The sequence below is a fragment of the Phyllobates terribilis genome, unplaced genomic scaffold, assembly GCF_046119375.1.
Source record: "Phyllobates terribilis strain yellow unplaced genomic scaffold, ASM4611937v1 Scaffold_405__1_contigs__length_1709751, whole genome shotgun sequence".
NCBI lineage: Eukaryota > Metazoa > Chordata > Amphibia > Anura > Dendrobatidae > Phyllobates > Phyllobates terribilis.
Window position 1 is genome coordinate 426,435 of NW_027363165.1, and position 19,056 is coordinate 445,490.

Genomic DNA, 19,056 nt, shown 5'->3' on the forward strand with positions numbered 1-19,056 from the left:
ACATTCTCCAGCAGATAACCAGTCCGCAGGGGACTGTAGGTTCCTTGGCCTAAGAAGCCTGAATGCCCTGCCACAACAGAAGGGACCAGAAAAGCCGTACCAGGCCGGGAGCAGAAAGGAACCCACGTCGCAGGCCATACAGGCGAGAATACACGGAAAGCTCGGAAACGTGGGCTGTTACCCTATAAGGAGGAGATAGCCAGAAGGAGCACAGAAAGCACGGTAGGCCTACACCCTCACCCTGACCAGGGCCAATTTCCCAATTGCTCTCAGACATCCAGGTCCCCTCCTAGCCGGGACTGTTTATGGGTCAGTTTACCTGTTCTAGTAAAGACCCTGGACTGCAACCTGTTGTCTGTGTGCTCCTTCGCGCCTCCAGCACTACCGGTACTGGGACTCTCACCACCATCACTCCCACCATCCATTATACTGCCTGGGGCCGCACTCTTCCCGTGGGGAGTCACACTACCCCAGCTGCACACCTCATCAGCCCCAGCGGTCTGCATGCAGCGGCGGTTCCTAATAACGGCAATCCACGGGTGGCGTAGTCGGACATTATCAATAGTGCATAGCAGACTATCACTGGCCTGACCACCCTGAGCCACGGAACCGGGTAGACACTACTACCCCCATCGTTCCCCTGTTGTCCGGAACCGAGTGCCCCACGGCCCAGGGGGCGAGTCAGCTTTGGCGTAGTCGGCAGGATTGCAACCAACCCACCACAAACGGGTATTGCGTGCCTAGAAAAGACTTTGCACTTACCTGAGTGAAGTTTCCCGCCATCCGGAACCGTTTCCCGCCTTTTCCACACCGTCTCCCGGCATCTTCCATCGGTTCCCGCCATCTTCAGCCGTTTTCCCGCCATCGGACGCCATCTTCAGGACGCCGCGCGGGAAGAAGAGGGGCGTGGACGTCCAAACCGCACGAGACCCGAAGCTCCGCCCCACGCACCGACGCTGCGCAAGGTCCTGGAAGGGAGAGAGAGCGACGCTGACGTCACCAGGACGCGACGCAAAGTCCTCGTCCGGAGCAGCACCAGCGGAGCCGCGGCCTACAGAAGAGGATCGTCGGAAGGTAGGCCACGCTTGACTAGGGGGGAGGAAGATGTCGGACACGGAGGCGCCCACTACCACCAGCGCAGCTGCAGCAGCGGTGATGCCATTTTCCCTGCCCTACATTCCTGGAGCGGCCTGGCTGCCTAAGTATTCAGGGGAGCCCCATGCCCTAACTGACTTTAAGGAAAGGCTGTACAGTTTGTTCCAAGTTTACCCCCTGACAGAGGAACAGAAGGTCAGCATACTAACAGGGCAGTTAACTGGCGCAGCCCAAAGGGAGGTAAAATCATGACCCACTGAGGAGAAAAGGACCGTGAAGGGTATTCTGGCCCGGCTGCGGGGTACCTTTGACACACGTACCTCTGCTGAAATTAAAATGAGGTTCTATGGATGTAAGCAGCGGGCACAGGACAGCATCAGAGACTATGCCCTAAATCTGCAGGAAGCCTTGAGGGCTATCCAACAAACTGACCCTGGCAGTGTGCAGGAAACGGATAAGCTACTAACAGAACAATTCATAGAAGGTCTGCTGTCTAGCGCCCACAGGGCCCAACTGCGCCTCATGTTCTTTCAGAACCCTGATCTGACCTTTGCCCAATTTAAGGACAGGGCCATAAGGGTGCTCCGTGAACCTGCAACCAGTGGCGCTATAAACCCCCGGCGCCCTGCTCTCACCTACCACCAGGAGGCGGCGCCGTCCTCTGTGGACTCCGTGGGGGCTGAAGCACAGGCCCTGAGCCAAGCCCCGTCGAAGGATCTACACCACCAAGTCCAGGAGCTGACCAGGAGCGTTGCTGCATTGACCAGGACCGTCCAGGCATTACAATTGGACCCGTCAAGACCCATTGAGTTGGTTTCAAGTCCGGAGGATGTCCCGTGGTGTCGACAGAGGAGGATCCCGTCGTTCCGAGGGAGGCCCACAGACCGCTACGCGGAGGATGGACAGCCCATTTGCCGTCGATGCAACCAGCCCGGACACATTTCCAGGTACTGTAATTTAAACGAGTCCAACCTGGGGCAGAGGGCCGACCCCCAGGCATAAGATCACCAGGCCCTTATAATTGGCGTGATAAGTACTTTGGGGGGCGCCCGGTTTTACCCGTGGTGCTGGACGGTATCCCTATGAGCGCCTTGCTGGATACTGGGTCGCAAGTAACCACTATCCCTTATGTACTTTTTAAGCAGTATTGGACTGATGCTGATATCACACGGTATCCAGACAGTAACTTGAGCATCATCGCCAGTAATGGCTTACCTGTGCCGCAGATGGGGTTCAAGGAGATGACCATTAAAATTGGTAAAGTTGAACTACCAGCACAGGGAGTGATTATTGTGGACATTGACCGTCGTGAAAGTCACCCTAAAATAACTGTGGGTACTAACGTGATTGAAAATTGTCTTTCAGAGGTAATTGTAATTCTACAACAGGTGGCGGTGAATGCTAGTTCCAGCCAACAGAGAGTCCTCAACAAGGAGTTAAAAGCCCTGATGAGACGGCAGCAGGTAGAACTATCTGGTGGTGAGATCGGTAGCGTAAGAATGAGTGACCCATTCCCCATTTCCATGCCTCCCAAAAGTGAAATGATGATCTGGTGTCGGACTGCAATCGGGTTGAAAGGTAGAGACTACCAAGCCATGGTAGAACCCGTGTACTCGGACAGCAGGCCCACCATTTTGACAGCCCGGGGGGTGGTTGATGTCCATCATGGGAGGGTGCCCATCCGCATCCTCAACATTGGGGAGAGGGAAGTACACTTACCCAGGTACGCTACACTCGCCAAACTGTTTGTTGTCGAACACAAAGCTATCAGGGCCGTGGAACCCTTGCCTCCATCTCCACAGGCGGAGGGTAATGGCTCCCAGAAACAAAAGGAGGACTGGTGCCAGAAACTCCATGTGGGTGCTGACTCCACTCCCCTGCACCAAAAACAAGGAGTCTACCGGGTGATACAGGAGTACGAGAGAGTCTTTAGTAAGCACCTGCTAGATTTCGGCAGAGTAAAAGGGATAGAACACCACATCCCCACAGGGAGCCACCCACCAATAAAAGAGAGACACAGGCCTGTACCCTCTGCACATTATCAGAATGCCAAGGGTATGCTAAGAGAAATGAAAGAAACTGGGGTCATTAGAGATAGCTGTAGCCCCTGGGCAGCCCCCTTGGTTCTGGTGAAAAAGAAAGACGGCACCATGAGAATGTGCGTAGACTATAGACAAATCAACCGTATCACCCATAAAGACACATACCCGCTGCCTAGAATAGAGGAGTCTTTAGCCGCACTAAAATCAGCTAACTTCTTTTCTACTTTGGACCTTACTAGCGGGTACTGGCAGGTTCCTGTGGCAGAGGCTGACAAGGAGAAGACCGCCTTCACCACCCTGATGGGACTGAGCGAATTCAACTGTATGCCTTTCGGGCTCTGCAACGCACCAGGGACCTTCCAGCGGCTGATGGAATGCTGTCTAGGGCACCGAAACTTCGAGACGGTCCTCCTTTACCTGGACGACGTGATCGTCTATTCGAAGACCTACGAGGGCCATCTAAAGCACCTGGCCGAGGTGTTCGAAGCCCTGGCAGGCTATGGCCTGAAGGTGAAACCATCGAAGTGTCACCTGTTGAAACCGAAGGTCCAGTACCTAGCGCACGTGGTAAGTGCGGAAGGAGTAGCCCCCGACCCTGACAAGGTCACGGCAATCAAGAGCTGGCCAAGCCCCTCGAATATCAAAGAGGTGAGACAGTTTCTCGGGTTGGTAGGCTACTACCGAAGGTTCATCCCCGGGTTCACTAAGATGGCAGCTCCTATGCAGGACCTCCTGATTGGACAGTCTAAGTCCAGAAGTCAAAAGCCACCCTTCAAGTGGGATAAACCGGAAGAGGAGTCCTTCCGCCAGCTAAAGATTGCCCTCACAGGGGATGAGATCCCGGCTTACCCTGATTATGGCCAGCCTTTCTTTCTCCACACAGACGCCAGTAATGTGGGACTGGGAGCCGTAGTGTCCCAAAACCAACAGGGCAGAGAAAGGGTGATCGCGTACGCCAGCCGGAAGCTGAGGCCCACCGAGAGGAACCCGGAGAATTACAGCTCCTTCAAGCTAGAATTCTTGGCGGTGGTGTGAGCCGTGACGGAACGCTTCAAGCATTACCTGGCCTCTGCAAAGTTCACCGTGTACACGGACAACAACCCGTTAACACACCTGGACAATGCAAGACTGGGTGCCCTAGAACAGCGGTGGATGGCCCGTCTCTCCAATTACGACTTCGTGATCAAGTATCGGGCAGGCAAAACCAATGCCAACGCTGATGCCCTATCGAGAATGCCTCACTTACCTGAAGGTGACGAAGACCCAGAAGAGCTGGAGGAGGTAGAACTCCCCGCGTTTCACCGGTATGGAGCCGCTCAATACTCCCACCGCGTGAAGGAGGAGGATCTAACAACCGTGATGATCAATCCTCTACCTCACCACATCTGGGCCGAGACCCAAGATAGTGACCCTGCCATCCGCCTGGTGAAAGATCTGCTGACCCAGGAAGATGCCCGCATAGATCCGGATGCTCCAGAGGAAGCCAAGCAGCTATGGAAAGAGAAGAGCAAGCTGTTCCTCTATGAAGGCAAGCTGTGCAGAAGGATTGTCAACCACCGGACGCACTAGCTGACCTGGCAAGTCGTGGTCCCAAGGCGGGTTGCAGCTATGGTCCTGGGGGCTTACCATGACAGAGCGGGGCACTTCGGTTGGAAGAAACTGGAGTTCCTGCTAAGAGGATGGTTCTTTTGGGTCGGCATGAGAGGGGCTGTAGAGAAGTGGTGCAGAGACTGTGGCCCTTGTCACCTAAGGAGGAAGGACCGTGCCAGCCAGAAGACACCCTTGAGGCCCATCATCACCACGCAGCCTCTTGAGCTGGTAGCTCTGGACCACGTCAAATTGGCTCCAAGCCGGTCAGGATACATCTATGCCCTGACAATCGTGGACCACTATACCCGTTTTCTAGTGGTAGTCCCGGTGAAAGACTTGACAGCCCAAATGGCGGCCAGAGCCTTCCACCAATACTTCTGCCGTCCACACGGGTATCCGGAACAGGTCCTGACAGACCAGGGTCCAGCGTTCGAAGCTGAAATCTTCCAGGAGTTCTGCAACCTCTATGGCTGTAAGAAGATTCGTACAACGCCTTACCACCCACAAAAGAACGGGATGTGTGAGAAAATGAACAATATAGTCATTGATCTCCTGAAGACGTTGCCCCTGGAGGAACGCAGCCTGTGGCCAGAAAAACTGCCGGACCTGATAGACTTATACAATCATATCCCGGTGAATGCTACCAACTGTACCCCGGCTTACCTGATGCGAGCCAGACCAGGTAAGCTGCCCGTAGACCTGGAGATGGGAGTCCTGACGCCTGAGGACACCTCCCCGGATGCGGACTGGGATACGGAAAGGCAACTGCAGTACAAGAAGGTACAGGAGAGTGTGGAGAGGAGCCTGGCCCAGGTGAGAGAACGGCAAGAAAGACTCTTCAACCAACACGCCCCTGCTGGTCCCCTAGAACCTGTTGAGCAGGTCCTGAAGCGGAAGAGAAGGCTACATAAGTTGGACGACCAGTGGGAAAGGGAACCCTACACCGTACTGCAGTCTGATCACGACAATCCGAAGGTGTGCGTGATCACCAAGGACGGAGGTGAAACCACTAGCACCGTCTCCAGAGACCACCTCAAAAGATGCCCCGAGCAACTCCGTAGTGCAGAAGAGGATCAGAGTGACCTTGAACCCGCAGAGGACAAGGAAGAAATGATCAGCACCGTTCTCGGAGAGTTCCCTCAGTCCTGGGCTCGCATAAATGATGCCATAGTGGTACCCGTCCTGCATTTCCTGCAACCGGCACAGCAACAACCAACACCAGAGCCGGAAGGTGAAGAGGAGCAAGCGGTTCCAGAGGCAGAAGAGCCTGTACTAGCAGCCCAGGAGAGTCAACCACCCTCTGCTGACATTGAGCCTGCCATGCCTGCGGTAAGCCAAAGGACCCGCAGACAGCTGCCTGCCCTACCTGTACACCCAGCTGGTAGCTGTACCCCTAACGCTAGTGGGGAAAGTCAGGTCAGTCCACCACCAGACAGTGGGTTAAGGAGGTCAACCAGGAGCACAAAGGGGCAGATACCCGCTCGCTGGAGAAAACTGTAAATAACCTTGTTGCCAAATGTTGAAATGTTTGCCAAGTTACCTGCATGATTGTTAATAGTGTATTTCAGTTTCTTGCAGTTACCGTACGGACTCAAAGGTTATGGACTTTTTTATAACCGGGACCATGTATGGACTGCGTTCGGAGCCTAACTCAGGAATGAACTAAGACTGTAAAGGATTTGGGGTAGGACAGACCCCCCCACCTGGTTAAGGCTCCCCGTTGTGCTGGTGATATGGACACCCGGTCACAGACCACACTGTGACCTTAAGAACTCAATCTGTGCGTCGTTTGTCTATTAATGTTTTATAGTCATGTATATTATCTTTGTTTATTGTTTAGTCCCGGAGTACTAAATTTTACTAGGGGGGAATGTGTCACCCTGGCCTGGATGCCACAAAATCTAATAAAGCTGTGTCTGAGAGCAAGGGGGAGGTTCTCTAGTCAGGGGAACATTAGCATGCAATACCTCCTGTCTCAGGCCAGTAGGGGGAGCCGGCTGCCCCTATAAAAGCTGGAACTGGGGGCAGGGTTAGGGAGAACTGGACGACCTGTCTCAGGACGGTGAAGCGTCCCAGAGCAGAGAGGGACAGTTGTATTGCACCCTAAGAGGAAGTGTGGCGGTAGGAGAGCCACAAGCCAGAGACAAGAGGCGAAGTGAGCCTGTCTTGGCAGATAAAGAACTCAATTTACCAGACTTTGGTGTCTGAGGCTGTGAGGATTCCACATTCTCCAGCAGATAACCAGTCCGCAGGGGACTGTATGTTCCTTGGCCTAAGAAGCCTGAAGGCCCTGCCACAACAGAAGGGACCAGAAAAGCCGTACCAGGCCGGGAGCAGAAAGGAACCCACGTCGCAGGCCATACAGGCGAGAATACACGGAAAGCTCGGAAACGTGGGCTGTTACCCTATAAGGAGGAGATAGCCAGAAGGAGCGCAGAAAGCACGGTAGGCCTACACCCTCACCCTGACCAGGGCCAATTTCCCAATTGCTCTCAGACATCCAGGTCCCCTCCTAGCCGGGACTGTTTATGGGTCAGTTTACCTGTTCTAATAAAGACCCTGGACTGCAACCTGTTGTCTGTGTGCTCCTTCGCGCCTCCAGCACTACCAGTACTGGGACTCTCACCACCATCACTCCCACCATCCATTATACTGCCCTGGGGAAGCACTCTTCCCGTGGGGAGTCACACTACCCCAGCTGCACACCTCATCAGCCCCAGCGGTCTGCATGCAGCGGCGGTTCCTAATAACGGCAATCCACGGGTGGCGTAGTCGGACATTATCGATAGTGCATAGCAGACTATCACTGGCCTGACCACCCTGAGCCACGGAACCGGGTAGCCACTACTACCCCCATCGTTCCCCTGTTGCCCGGATCCGAGTGCCCCACGGCCCAGGGGGCGAGTCACTCTCCCTTAGGAGCAATCTCGCCCTGCCCTCTGTACTGGAGTAGTGTAGTGTTGGATGCAGGTGTTAGGGTCCCGAACTGTACTCCTTCCTTACCTGAGAGTGAGACACCACACCTCTGGGTGAGATGCAGCACCTCTGTGGCGACCAAACCCTCAGGGGCGCCACATGTGCAAAGCAATCATCAAAGGAAAAAGGTGGCTACTTTGAAGAAACTAGAATATAAGATATTTTCTGTTGTTTCACACTTTTTTGTTAAGTATATAATTCCACTTGTGTTAATTCATAGTTTTGATGCCTTCAGTGTGAATGTACAATTTTCATAGTCAAGAAAATACAGAAAAATATTTTAATGAGAAGGTGTGTCCACACTTTTGGTCTGTACTGTATGTAAAATACAGCAAAAACCCTTTACCAGGTCCACTGCCCTGGCAATAAGCTGTGTAAGAAACTTTGTAATGTATTTGAGAGAAAAGTGCTTCTTTCTCCACTTATGAGCCACTTCATCTCCTCCCCCTTCCTCCTAAAGTTATCATACTGTTAAAGGCATTATCCAGGACTATATTATTTTTTTTTACAGCAAGCAGGCAGGTAGTTACTAAGGGGTCACAGACCAATTCTGCGGCAGCTGATTCTCTTCCGCTCTGCTCTGTTGACTACTGACACTGTGCTGACAGCCGGCTCCTCACTGCCTAACTGCGGGAATCCAGCTGTCAATCAGCATGACGTCAACAGTCAACATAGCAGCCCGGAAAAAGAGGTGCTGTGTTGACCTGGAGCAGCTGAATCGCCGACAGGAGCGGTCGGTGACTGCTTTGAGCCGGCGCCGGATACAACAAGCAGATAGTTAGCAACTACCTGCTGATAGCAACAAAATAATTTAGTCCTGGATAAACCCTTTAAATCTGTCTCAGTGAAAACAAGACAGACTGATAGCTCACTGAGGGATCTGATTACAGCTGTCTTTTAAAGTCTATGGAAAGGGAAGATCTGAGAAAGAACTAGAGACACGCATAGACCCGTGCTGCTGCTTGCTTTCTAGGAAGTGTATAACTAAACTTAGGTAAAGGCCTGTCAGCCATCACTAAGTGTACATCATGGGGTGGCGAGGGTCTCATGAAGACAACCCCCAACCATGTGGCTTTTCTGGCATATAGATGTTATAGGCGACAGGAAGCACCCTGTATGTGCCGAAGTGAAGAGCCAATCCGTAAGAAGGACTCTGCGCTGGTGACTTGTGTGATGTTCACCTGATTGTCCTCTGCTGCCCAGGAAATATCTGACTGTCTGTAGCTTCCTCTGCTCTTCTCCCACACTCCACAACCATTCTGATACAGTGTCATCCTATGGAATTCACCCTAGTGTGTGTATGAGACAGGGAAATTGGATTGTGAGCCTCATTCAGACAGGGACTAATGAGTGATGGCATATGCATTCAGACTGTCCAGCATATTAGAGCCACTTCCTTCAGTGTTTGAGACTGAGTACAGGGCAATATCTCCATAGTCACCACTCTATTCAACCTCCTCACCATGGAAGGAGAAGGGGTCACTGGACCCCTGTTCTGAAGATCAGTAGGTCCCCAATAATCAGACATTCTTAAAGTTAATTTCCAGCTTTCTATTTTTCATATATTTCACCCTTGTTAGTTATAAGTAAAGTGTGCGCATTAATTTACCTACCGGTTGTCATCTTCTACCGTTTCCAGCACCGCTCAGATACTCTCCTGTCTCATGTGAACGGAGATATCACTAGCCGGATCACCACAGCGTTTCTTTGTCTCTCACTTTCTCAATATAAGTTTGAGGTTCGGCGTGAAGCTCTCATAGACTTACATTAAGAAAGGAACTAAAGGTCTGCGGTGTGAGCCAGTAAGGGAGAACTGTAGTCACATGATACAGGGGAGAACTGGATCAGCGCTGGAAACGGCAGAAGACAGCAATCAATAAGTATTTAAGATGCACATTACTGATAACTAAAAAAAGGGTGAAATAATAAAAAAAAAACAACTACAATTTCTGGAGTGGGAATTCTTGTACAGTGGTGGCCAAAAGTATTGGCACCAGTGCAATTCTGTCAGATAATACTCAGTTTCTTCCTGAAATGATTGCAATCACAAATTCTTTGGTATTATTATCTTCATTTAATTTGCTTGCAAGGAAAAAACACAAAAGAGAATGAAGCAAAAATGAAATCATTGATCATTTCACGCAAAACTCCAAAAATGGGCCAGACAAAAGTATTGGCACCCTCAGCCTAATACTTGGTTGCACAACCTTTAGCCAAAATAACTGCCGCTTCCGGTAACCATCAATGAGTTTCTTACAATGCTCTGCTGGAATTGTAGACCATTCTTCTTTGGCAAACTGCTCCAGGTCCCTGATATTTGAAGGGTGCCTTCTCCAAACTGCCATTTTGAGATCTCTAGACAGGTGTTCTATGGGATTCAGGTCTGGACTCATTGCTGGCCACCTTAGAAGTCTCCAATGCTTTCCCTCAAACCATTTTATAGTGCTTTTGGAAGTGTGTTTTGGGTCATTGTCCTGCTGGAAGACCCATGACCTCCGAGGGAGACCCAGCTTTCTCACACTGGGCCCTACATTATGCTGCAAAATTTGTTGGTAGTCTTCAGACTTAATAATGCCATGCAGACGGTCAAGCAGTCCAGTGCCAGAGGCAGCAAAGCAACCCAAAACATCAGGGAACCTCCGCCATGTTTGACTGTAGGGAACGTGTTCTTTTCTTTGAATGTCTCTTTTTTTTCCCTGTACACTCTATGTTGATGCTTTTTCCCAAAAACCTCTAATTTTGTCTCATCTGACCAGAAAACATTCTTCCAAAACGTTTTAGGCTTTCTCAGGTAAGTTTTGGCAAACTCCAGCCTGGCTTTTTATGTCTCGGGTTAAGAAGTGGGGTCTTCCTGAGTACAGTCCGTTTTCATTCAGACGCCGACGGATAGTACGGGTTGACACTGTTGTACCCTCAGACTGCAGGGCAGCTTGAACTTGTTTGGATGTTAGTCGAGGTTCTTTATCCACCATCCGCACAATCTTGCGTTGAAATCTCTCGTCAATCTTTCTATTCCGTCCACACCTAGGGAGGTTAGCCACAGTGCCATGGGCTTTAAACTTCTTGATGACACTGCGCACGGAAGACACAGGAACATTCAGGTCTTTGGAGATGGACTTGTAGCCTTGAGATTGCTCATGCTTCCTCACAATTTGGTTTCTCAAGTCCTCAGACAGTTCTTTGGTCTTCTTTCTTTTCTCCATGCTCTATGTGGTACACACAAGGACACAGGACAGAGGTTGAGTCAACTTTAATCCATGTTAACTGGCTGCAAGTGTGATTTAGTTATTGCCAACACCTGTTAGGTGCCACAGGTAAGTTACAGGTGCTGTTAATTACACGAATTAGAGAAGCATCACATGATTTTTCAAACAGTGCCAATACTTTTGTCCACCCCCTTTTTTAGATTTGGTGTGGAATTATATCCAATTTGGTTTTAGGACAATTCTTTTTGTGTTTTTTCATTGAAGACAAATTAAATGAAGAGAATAATACCAAAGAATTTGTGATTGCAATCATTTTCAGGAAGAAACTGAGTATTATCTGACAGAATTGCAGGGGTGCCAATACTTTTGGCCACCACTGTATAGGCGTGAAATTTCCTTTTATAGGACAATCCCTGCACTGATAATTGTCAGCCGCCATGGTTGTATTTCTGATCTTAGTGACTACTGATGATCTCAATATTGTTTGTTTTTGCCCTTTAAAAAGAAAAATTCTATTCTCTTTTTCCCAGCTAGTGCCAGTATGGGAACGGTTTACCCGCAGACGGAGTTTTGTACGTGCTATTGCAAGTCGTCTTCCTCATGTGCTATTTGAAGGAATTGATATGCAGCTATAGTAATGAATGCTTTATCTTTTAATGCCAACATCTAGAAAATTATGGGGGCAATTCATCGTTCCTTCAATGCCGTTTCTCTGGTGCCAAAAATTAAAAATAAATTTGAAGCAGGGTGTATTTGTGCAAAAAATGTGGTGACATCTTGCCCGCTCTGGCACTTTGTTAAATAGTGGGGCATGGATAACTTACTGTAATGTACCCCAGATACGTAATGTCACTATATAAGCTGAATTAATTGCAATAGCTAGCAGAATAGGGACCCCCTTTGTGTCTGAGCAAAAGAACCACGTTACCCGAGCTGGCACATGCATTACACGGGGAAGGGGGTTTAAATGGCCATAGTATAATGCTACACTTACCCATTGGTGGCTACATGCAGCTTCGCATAGTGAAGAAATGTTTCAACAACCAACATAAAAATGTGGCCCTATGTTTTAGCGTCACATCCATGATGGCACAGCAGGTAGGTCCTGGCCAGTGTGGTATTGTTATGTCACATGAAGGTTTGCATGCAGGTACCAGCTTTCAAGAGCTGGGACTGCAGACAGATTTTACAATGCAATGCACGGAAAAATGTAAAGTATTAAAGTTTTTTTTACTTTTTTTTTTTAATATTTAATTTGTGTTTTAATAGTATAAAATAACTAAAATAAAGTTCTGATATTCCCAACCATTAAGTAGTAGGGATAGAGTTGCTGATATTTGCCAAAAAAAACTAATGTAGTGTTAACTGGCATTATGACTGCAGTAAATATGGGGGATCTGCTCCATGTGTCTGACACCCCCCCCTTCCTTCTGAGTGTTTGCAAAAGGATAAAGGAGGATGAAGTTTAGGATCACAGTCCAGAGTCCTTTAGTTTTTGACCACAATGTTATATCACAGATGATACGATTAGATACATGGCTCTGCAGACTGCATCTCACAAGATAGGATTAGATACATGAACTTTATCACACATAACATTAGGTATATGCAGGGCCGGCTCCAGGTTTTTCTGGGCCCCGGGCGAAAGAGTCTCAGTGGGCCCTTTTAACACATACACGATTCATGATGCAGAGATATGGGGGAGAAATATATATATAGTACACAGGGCCCAGCCTGCCACCTCATCCTTCACATATGCAGACATGCGCACACACACGGTACGCAGACATATGCGCGCACACACACGGTACGCAGACATATGCACGCACACACAGTACGCAGACATATGCACGCACACACACGGTACGCAGACATATGCACGCACACACGGTATGCAGACATATGCACGCACACACGGTACACAGACCTATGCACGCACACACGGTACGCAGACATATGCACGCACACACACGGTACGCAGACATATGCACGCACACACGGTATGCAGACATATGCACGCACACACGGTACACAGACCTATGCACGCACACACGGTACGCAGACATATGCACGCACACACGGTACGGAGACATATGCACGCACACACGTACGCAGACATGCACGCACACACGGTACGCAGACATATGCACGCACACACGGTACGCAGACATATGCACGCACACACAGTACGGAGACATATGCACGCACACACGGTACGCAGACATATGCACGCACACACGGTACGGAGACATATGCACGCACACACACGGTACGCAGACATATGCGCGCACACACACGGTACGCAGACATATGCACGCACACACACGGTACGCAGACATATGCACGCACACACAGTACGCAGACATATGCACGCACACACACGGTACGCAGACATATGCACGCACACACAGTACGCAGACATATGCACGCACACACACGGTACGCAGACATATGCACGCACACACACGGTACACAGACATATGCACGCACACACACGGTACACAGACATATGCACGCACACACGGTACGCAGACATATGCACGCACACACGGTACAGAGACATATGCACGCAGACACGGTATGGAGACATATGCACGCACACACGGTACGCAGACATATGCACGCACACACGGTACGCAGACACACGCACGCACACACGGTACACAGATATGTACACATACAGACATACACACATTTTTACACAAATTCTTAAAAACATATATAAAACAGACAAATATATATACACCGTTATACACACTGACATTCACATACATGCACTCACACAGACCCATTACAAATATTTTTAATATGGGGATTGGGGAAGCTTCACTCACCTGTCCCCGGTCCAGTGTCCTGTCCAGCAGATCCTCAGGTATGGGGCAGTGCAGGGCCCCCGGCGTGTCACAGACATCATGGCCCTGGACAATCAGAGGGGCCCACTTGCGGTCGGGTCCGGGCCGCTCCCCCCCATCTGTGCAGGACCTCCGACGGTGCTTGATTGCCGGCACTCCCCCAGACATGGCCGCGCGCTGTGCGGCAGTGTCTGCTAATAATGACAGGAACTACACACAAGCACAATTGAAGGTGCAGTGCCGTCGACCCTTCCGTGTCATTACTAGCATACACAGCCGCACACCACGCGGCCATGTCTGGGACTGGGGGAGTGCCGGCAATCAAGCAGCGCCTGCGTCACTGAACAGGTGCCGAGGAAGCGGCCAGGGCCCTGGCAGTGAGTGGGCGGTGGGCCCCGACAGTGAGTGGGCGGTGGGCCCTTCTGATTTTCCAGGGCCCCGGCACTTGCCCGGGTACGCCGGGTGCTGACGCCGGCCCTGGGTACATGCCTTTGTGGAATGTATGACATGATATGATTACGTACACAGCCCAGCAGACTGTACTACACATGATAGGATTAGGTACACAACTCAGTGGACAATTACTGTGGTCAGTGTAGATGACCACCAGGTGCAGAGCCCCCTCAAGCAAATAGCGCCACTCCTCCAGCGCTAATTTGATGGCCAGCAGTTCTCGATCTCCTATGGAGTAGTTGCGTTCGGACGAGGAGAAGAGCTTGGAGAAGAAGCCGCAGGTCACCATTCGCCCGGACGAGGATTTCTGGGTGAGCACTGCTTCGGCCCCGGAGGAGGAGGCATCAATCTCCAGGAAGAACTGCTTGTTGCAATCCAGACGGTATAGCACAGGAGCGGAGGAGAAAGCTTGTTTAAGGGAGACGAAGGTCTTCTCCTCCTCGGAAGTCCATTTCCTGGGATTTGCTCCTTTACGAGTGCGCGCAGAGATGCGAGCAGTCCGGGAGGAGAAATGAGGAATGAAGAGGTGGTAATAGTTTGCGAAACCCAGGAACCGTTGAATCGCCTTCAACCCCTCCGGTCGGGGCCACTTTAAGACGGCAGACACTGTCTCTGGATCCATCCGCAGTCCGGTCTCGGAGATGATATAACCCAGAAACGGCAGGAAGGTCTGCTCAAAGAGGCATTTCTTGTATTTAGCATACAGGCGATTCTTCCGGAGCCTCAGCAGAACCTGACGAACATCCCTCCGGTGTGAGGGCAGATCCGTGGAGAACACCAAGATATCGTCCAGGTACACCACCACGCAGGAATACAGGAGATCTCGGAAGATGTCGTTAACTATAGAGATGAGCGTTGTTCTACTCGAACTGTTCGCCAATCTCAAATTCGAGCTGTTTTGGGCGGTGTTCGAGCCGTTCGGCGAACACGAACAATTTGAGAAAAATTCGGCTGTTCGAGGTTATGTTTGATAACTGTTCGTGCACCAAAATCATAACTGGATTTTTTCTCAGTAATAATGAAAATTAATGTTAATACGCAGTTTGAGTGTACAGCGGGGTGGGGGGAGGGGCAGGGGATGGATCTCTGCAGGAACAATGAAGATCTCCATTTTTTTTCTCTTTCCCGCATTTGCAGTGGGGAGGTGCAATCTTTCAGCCTATCAGCAGCGCACACACTGAGCGAAGTGCTTTTTTTCACACAAGCAAGGGCATGTGTCATTGGCAGTGTATGTCACATGTCCTTGCCCTATAAGACCAAGCCATTTTCCCCGTCGCCACCATTTTCTCACTGCTGCAGGTGCGTGTTAGACGGCACCGCTGTTGCTGTGTGCGCTATACCTTGTTAATTTCAAGCCAATTTTCGCACAAATCTACAGATAGCTTGGGAGTAGGGAATAGTTGTGATTGCAGTCCTTTTAAGGACTAGGTTACAGCATTTCCTACGACTTTTATCAGGGAGGTCTGTGCTCTTAAATAGATAGATTGTGGGAGTAAAGACTAATTGTAATTGGAGTCCTTTTCAGGACTAAGTTACATCAGTTCCTATCAGTTTTTGCCAGGCAGGTCTGTGCCAGTGCTGTGCAAGTTTTTTTCACAGCATTTGGCTGAATCTAGCAAAGCTAATCCTTTTTGGCCTATTGCAGAGTGTGTTAGTCAGTGGAGTAGCCTATCTGTGTTGCAAGATATACCACCTGTGTATAGAATACCAATTTTTTTACTGCACCTAGTGAAGTAAAATCTTTTGAGCATAGCATCATTCTATTAGTCCATCTATACTGACCTCCATCAGGTTGCAAATTGAATATAATTTTTTTCTGCATCTAGCTCTGAAAAAATATTGGGCTTCTAGCTGTGTGTGGGACTTGTTCTATTAATCCATCTATACAGACCTCCATCAGGTTGCAAACTGAATATATTTTTTTCTGCATCTACCTCTGAAAAAATATTTGGGCTTCTAGCTGTGTGTGGGACTTGTTCTATTAGTCCATCTATACTGACCTCCATCAGGTTGCAAATTGAATATAATTTTTTTCTGCATCTAGCTCTGAAAAAATATTGGGCTTCTAGCTGTGTGTGGGACTTGTTCTATTAATCCATCTATACAGACCTCCATCAGGTTGCAAACTGAATATATTTTTTTCTGCATTTACCTCTGAAAAAATATCGGGCTTCTAGCTGTGTGTGGGACTTGTTGTATTAGTCCATCTATACTGACCTCCATCAGGTTGCAAACTGAATATATTTTTTTCTGCATCTACCTCTGAAAAAATATTGGGCTTCTAGCTGTGTGTGGGACTTGTTGTATTAGTCCATCTATACTGACCTCCATCAGGTTGCAAACTGAATATATTTTTTTCTGCATCTACCTCTGAAAAAATATTGGGCTTCTAGCTGTGTGTGGGACTTGTTGTATTAGTCCATCTATACTGACCTCCATCAGGTTGCAAACTGAATATATTTTTTTCTGCATCTACCTCTGAAAAAATATTGGGCTTCTAGCTGTGTGTGGGACTTGTTGTATTAGTCCATCTATACTGACCTCCATCAGATTGCAAACTGAATATATTTTTTTCTGCATCTACCTCTGAAAAAATATTGGGCTTCTAGCTGTGTGTGGGACTTGTTGTATTAGTCCATCTATACTGACCTCCATCAGGTTGCAAACTGAATATATTTTTTTCTGCATCTACCTCTGAAAAAATATTGGGCTTCTAGCTGTGTGTGGGACTTGTTGTATTAGTCCATCTATACTGACCTCCATCAGGTTGCAAACTGAATATATTTTTTTCTGCATCTACCTCTGAAAAAATATTGGGCTTCTAGCTGTGTGTGGGTCTTGTTCTATTAATCCATCTATACAGACCTCCATCAGGTTGCAAACTGAATATAATTTTTTTCTGCATCTAGCTCTGAAAAAATATTTGGCCTTCTAGCAGTGTGTGGGACTTGTTCTATTAGTCCACCTATACTGACCTCCATCAGGTTGCAAATTTAAAATAATTTTTTGTATGCATCAAGCTCTGAAAAAATATTTGGCCTTCTAGCAGTGTGTGGGACTTTCTCTATTAGTCCATCTATACTGACCTCCATCAGGTTGCAAATTAAAAATAATTTTTATCTGCATCTACCTCTGAAAAAATATTTGGGCTTCTAGCTGTGTGTGGGACTTGTTCTATTAATCCATCTATACAGACCTCCATCAGGTTGCAAACTGAATATAATTTTTTTCTGCATCTAGCTCTGAAAAAATATTTGGCCTTCTAGCAGTGTGTGGGACTTGTTCTATTATTCCACCTATACTGACCTCCATCAGGTTGCAAATTCAAAATAATTTTTTGTATGCATCTTGCTCTGAAAAAATATTTGGCCTTCTAGCAGTGTGTGGGACTTTCTCTATTAGTCCATCTATACTGACCTCCATCAGGTTGCAAATTAAAAATAATTTTTATCTGCATCTACCTCTGAAAAAATATTTGGACTTCTAGCTGTGTGTGGGACTTGTTCTATTAATCCATCTATACAGACCTCCATCAGGTTGCAAACTGAATATATTTTTTTCTGCATCTACCTCTGAAAAAATATGTGGCCTTCTAGCAGTGTGTGGGACTTTCTCTGTTAGTCCATCTATACTGACCTCCATCAGGTTGCAAACTGAATATAATTTTTTTCTGCATCTAGCTCTGAAAAAATATTTGGCCTTCTAGCAGTGTGTCGGACTTTCTCTATTAGTCCATCTATACTGACCTCCATCAGGTTGCAAATTAAAAATAATTTTTATCTGCATCTACAGTACCTCTGAAAAAATATTTGGGCTTCTAGCTGTGTGTGGGACTTGTTCTATTAGTCCATCTATACTGACCTCCATCAGGTTGCAAATTGAATATAATTTTTTTCTGCATCTAGCTCTGAAAAAATATTTGGGCTTCTAGCTGTGTGTGGGACTTGTTCTACTAGTCCATCTATACTGACCTCCATCAGGTTGCAAATTGAATATAATTTTTTTCTGCATCTAACCCAGCCAATAGTTTTGGCCTAATACCACAGTTTGGCCACTCAGCTCTGCTCGGTTCCCATCCATTGTTTTTTTGTGCAAACAACTCCAGAGTTGTGAATTAGTTAACCACCAAAATGAGTGGAAAAAGGCCTGCTGCTGGTGGAAAGGGGAATAGGCGTGTTGGGAAGGGGAAAAAAGGTTGTGTCCGTGGGGTAGGTGTTAAAGCAACAGTAACATCTGCAGAAGAAAGACCATCTTCCAGCCAAACTAAAATGTCTACTTCTTTTAGCGGACAATGTGATAAGATCCCTTTCTTACGGCCACGCCAATCGCTACAAATTCCAGATGAGGCACAAAAACAGCAGGTGCTTCAACGGATATCAAGTGCTCCTTTAAGTGGGCTCTCCTCCACATCAACTTCAACATCACAAATACTCCAGTCCTCAAAGGTGTCACCCCAATCGCACTTGCTTCCTCACAGCTCCCAAATCTCCAGCTGCCCGTCTGAGTATGAGGTAGAACAGATGGTTGAGTCTGCAGAGCTGTTTACTCATACTATAGCCTGGGAATCAGAGGTCGACTCCAGCGCTTCTGTGAATCCAGACGAGGAAATGATCTGCACTGATGCCCAGAATCTTTATGAGTCGGATCCAGGACCAGACGCAGAAGGTTCTGACCATAATGTAGACCCTCATTCCCAAACTGTAACTCCTGTTGGTGGAGACAATGAGGAAGACGATGATAAGACTCAAATACCTGATTGGAGCGACAACTTTAGTTTTTTGTCAGGGCAGGAACAGGTTGGCTCTGAGGACGACGGGTGTGATAACGCACAGGGTGATGATG

At 48.4% G+C, this 19,056-nt stretch overlaps 1 protein-coding gene across 1 annotated transcript in view; it reads left to right on the plus strand.

Annotated features, from left to right (window-relative positions):
* Positions 1-11,346: 11,346 nt before the first annotated feature.
* LOC141225670 (mitochondrial fission regulator 2-like) overlaps positions 11,347-19,056 on the plus strand; it is an 80,690-nt gene continuing 72,980 nt past the window's right edge. Inside the window, exons 1-2 of the mRNA XM_073667075.1 lie at positions 11,347-11,352; positions 11,440-11,540. Coding sequence (XP_073523176.1) covers positions 11,347-11,352; positions 11,440-11,540 — 107 coding nt within the window. The remainder of the gene's footprint in view (positions 11,353-11,439; positions 11,541-19,056) is intronic.